Source organism: Volvox carteri (genome assembly GCF_000143455.1).
Source record: "Volvox carteri f. nagariensis unplaced genomic scaffold VOLCAscaffold_479, whole genome shotgun sequence".
Taxonomy (NCBI): Eukaryota; Viridiplantae; Chlorophyta; class Chlorophyceae; order Chlamydomonadales; family Volvocaceae; genus Volvox; species Volvox carteri.
The window spans coordinates 6459-8279 of NW_003308002.1; the positions used below are offsets into that span (position 1 = coordinate 6459).

A 1821-nucleotide genomic window follows, 5' to 3' on the forward strand; every position below is an offset into this window, starting at 1 on the left:
CCCGAAGAATGGATGTTGTTATGTGATGCGTGCGGCACTGGATGGCACACTTATTGTCTTAAGCCGCCTTTGAAGGAGATACCGGAGGGCGCATGGATTTGCCCAAAGTGTGAGTCGAAAGGAGTTAGTGCTGAAGCTTTGGAAGGGAAGTCGTCCGAACCTGCACGGGGTGCAGCTCCCGAGCCACCCAAGTACCTGCGCGACCTCCAGGGCGTGGCTGTTATGAGAGAGTCTAAGGGAAGAGGGCGTCGCACCACCCGGTCGCTGGGTGTAGCATCGTATGCTGGCCGCAGGGGAAGGTCCCACGTGTTTCAGGTGGTGTACGACAATGGAGACGTTGAGGTGGTTAGTGTGAGCGAGTTGTGCAATCGTGTAGCCCCTACACGCCCCTCTGCCAAGAAAGTGATGGCGGGAATCTCTGAGGCCAAGGAGCATCCGTGCTCGGGCCCGTTCGAGCTTCACACGACCAAGGGGGTCAGCCAAGCTTTGGCCCGTGTGATGCCGGGAGAGCACAGTCCAAGCAAAGTAAAGGCATTGGTGACCGCCGGATGTAAAGGTATCATGAGGAAGGATCTTGTGAGGGCTGAGGATGTTAGCATTCTAACGCAAGCCGTCGCAGTTGGTTGTGTGGGATCAGTGTTTATCCCTTGGAAGTGGGATGAGAAGGCAATGCAGCAGTTGCGGGAGGGTGCCTGCACCGTTCGGTATATGCCCGACAAGGCAACCCTCTACGCGGCCCAGCCGCAGAGTTTTGCAAAGGCTCTTTCTGATGGAATCGCCATGCCAATCATAGGGTTGGATATCTCTGAGGAAGTGATGGATGTGGTGTTGCCGGTGGCATGTCAGCATGCTGAGGTAGCTGTCATCGCTGCTGTGCCGCGCACTTATATCACGCAGGCGGATCCGGCACGCTTGCATTGGCTCCGTGCTGTGCAACGGGACGACCGTTTGAGTGTTTTGCAAGTAGGAAGTAAGTTTTGGTTGATTGTGTTCAGCAATGCTATGTGGAAGCGCGCCCTGGTTAAGGACACAACGCGCGCCGTTCAGTTACTTTAGTGCCTTTTTGGGTGGTCTACCGCCAGCTCACCCAGCGCAATCCGCGCATGAGCTGGGGGGGGGGAGTGATCCATCCGCATTTCTTATGTCTGTTAGCACGTCATATGGCGTGACAGCTGTCACGCCAAAACATCTGGAGCGCACAAATTACGTGCCACGACCGAGTTAGTCGCTATCCGCAGGTGGCTAAGCCAACCGAAGGTAGTAAGGCGAACCGCGTGTTGATTTATTTGAGACTTTGGGTAGCGTATAAGGCGCTTTCCGTTGTGATTTGAGGATGTTAGGTTGTCGTTCATCTGTCGTTAGCTGGATGAGCGTTACGCATCCAGGGTAGGGCCGGGTGTGATAAGGCCCGGCGTGGATCAGTCGGTGCTTCGCCATAAATGCGAGTGCGAAGAGGCCAAACATTTGTCGTTTGGCTCTCGAAGCAACTCTTCGTGAGCGTATAGACCATTATATTATTGAAGATAATATAATCATAGGAGGGTTGATAGGACTGTTTTGGTGTAACAAGACTGTGATCCTACCCTACCTCGAGACGCGCATCAGAGCAGGATAGACAGAGAGTGTACACACAGCATTCCATAAGGTCCGCCCTTAGTGCTCATACCTCTAGGCTCGACAGGGATCCGTTCCCAGCCCGTCCTCGCCTACTGCGATCGCGCAAATCAAGTTAACGAGGCTGGAGTGAGCCAGCCAAGTCAAGCCGGAGCTTTAAGGAGAGCTCCTATCGTATTGTATCATCATAACCCATTATAACCCCAT

The 1821-nt window shown here is 53.9% G+C and overlaps 1 protein-coding gene across 1 annotated transcript in view; it reads left to right on the forward strand.

Annotated features, from left to right (window-relative positions):
- Positions 1-1574, forward strand: part of VOLCADRAFT_108713 (uncharacterized protein) — a 7994-nt gene extending 6420 nt beyond the window's left edge. Inside the window, exons 4-5 of the mRNA XM_002959647.1 lie at positions 176-970; positions 1173-1574. Coding sequence (XP_002959693.1) covers positions 176-970; positions 1173-1225 — 848 coding nt within the window. The 3' untranslated portion in view covers positions 1226-1574. The remainder of the gene's footprint in view (positions 1-175; positions 971-1172) is intronic.
- Positions 1575-1821: the final 247 nt, after the last annotated feature.